General features: G+C 43.4%; 1 protein-coding gene across 1 annotated transcript; it reads right to left on the reverse strand.

Moving 5' to 3' along the window:
* Window positions 1-282: 282 nt before the first annotated feature.
* LOC128981973 (uncharacterized) lies at window positions 283-705 on the reverse strand. The gene has a single exon (XM_054400996.1). The coding sequence runs from the start codon at window positions 703-705 to the stop codon at window positions 283-285; it is 423 nt and encodes a 140-aa protein (XP_054256971.1).
* Window positions 706-940: the final 235 nt, after the last annotated feature.

The following is a 940-nucleotide window of genomic DNA, read 5'->3' on the forward strand; positions in this document are numbered from 1 at the left end:
CTGCCACAAACCCCATGGGTCCATCAGGAGTTGGTCCATCATAACTCCTCAATCCCAGACATATCGCTGAATTCATCGGAGTCGCTCGTTCCCTCGTCGTCGCTGGTGCTGTCGTCTACATTAATGATAAAACTTTCCGTTATTTCATCGATGGCTGGCTCTTTGGCGGCGTATTCATTTTCCACATTTTTAACGTGCCTACACTTACATTCCCAATCCTGTTGCGATATCGAAGAAAACTTTTCTTCACAAAGCTTTTTCACATCGCACAATCAAATTGTGTCAGGTCGTGTTGTGTGATGCAACATAGTTTTTTACATCTGCCCATATCATCTCGATTGGGTTCAAATCAGGATGATACGGGGGCAGACGCAGTACACTGTGGCCTTCCCTTTCCAAGATGTCATCCAGGACATATTTGACATATCGATGTTTGTGTTGAAGAATGAGTTTGTAAAGTTGAGGTTTTAGCATTGTTGGATCGTAGGAAATGTTGTGCTCGGAAAGCCACTTGGTCATTTCTTCTTTTTTACTATTGGAAGTCGGGGCCTTATCAATTTGCTTGTTGTGGTACTTCGCATTGTCAATAACCAATACAGAGTTAGGATTTAAGTTTGGTATCAGTTGATTTATGACCCATTGCATGTAATTTTTGTTGTTCATGTTGTCGTGGTAGTCGCCGGATTTTTGGCCTGCCTTCCACATGGCCAAAGAAAGCGTTTGGGACGAACCCCTGTTCCCCTCCAGCGTGAACTATTATCAGTCTTTCTCCTTTGGACACGGGCGTATGCAAAACATTATTTGATCCATCCGACCACATTTTCCCAGATACGTGATCTGAACATACGTAACTTTCATCCATGTACACGATGGGTCTCCCTTCCGACCTGAATCGCTTGAGTGACTGGAGATAAGTTATTCTCTTTTCCCTAATCTCAGA

The sequence above is a fragment of the Macrosteles quadrilineatus genome, unplaced genomic scaffold (assembly GCF_028750875.1).
Source record: "Macrosteles quadrilineatus isolate MER2022 unplaced genomic scaffold, UCM_ALF_1.0 Scaffold_69__1_contigs__length_625118, whole genome shotgun sequence".
Lineage (NCBI taxonomy): Eukaryota > Metazoa > Arthropoda > Insecta > Hemiptera > Cicadellidae > Macrosteles > Macrosteles quadrilineatus.

Coding starts and splice junctions, on each gene's coding strand:
- LOC128981973 (XM_054400996.1), bottom strand. CDS start 705: ATGTGGAAGGCAGGCCAAAAATCCGGCGACTACCACGACAACATGAAC.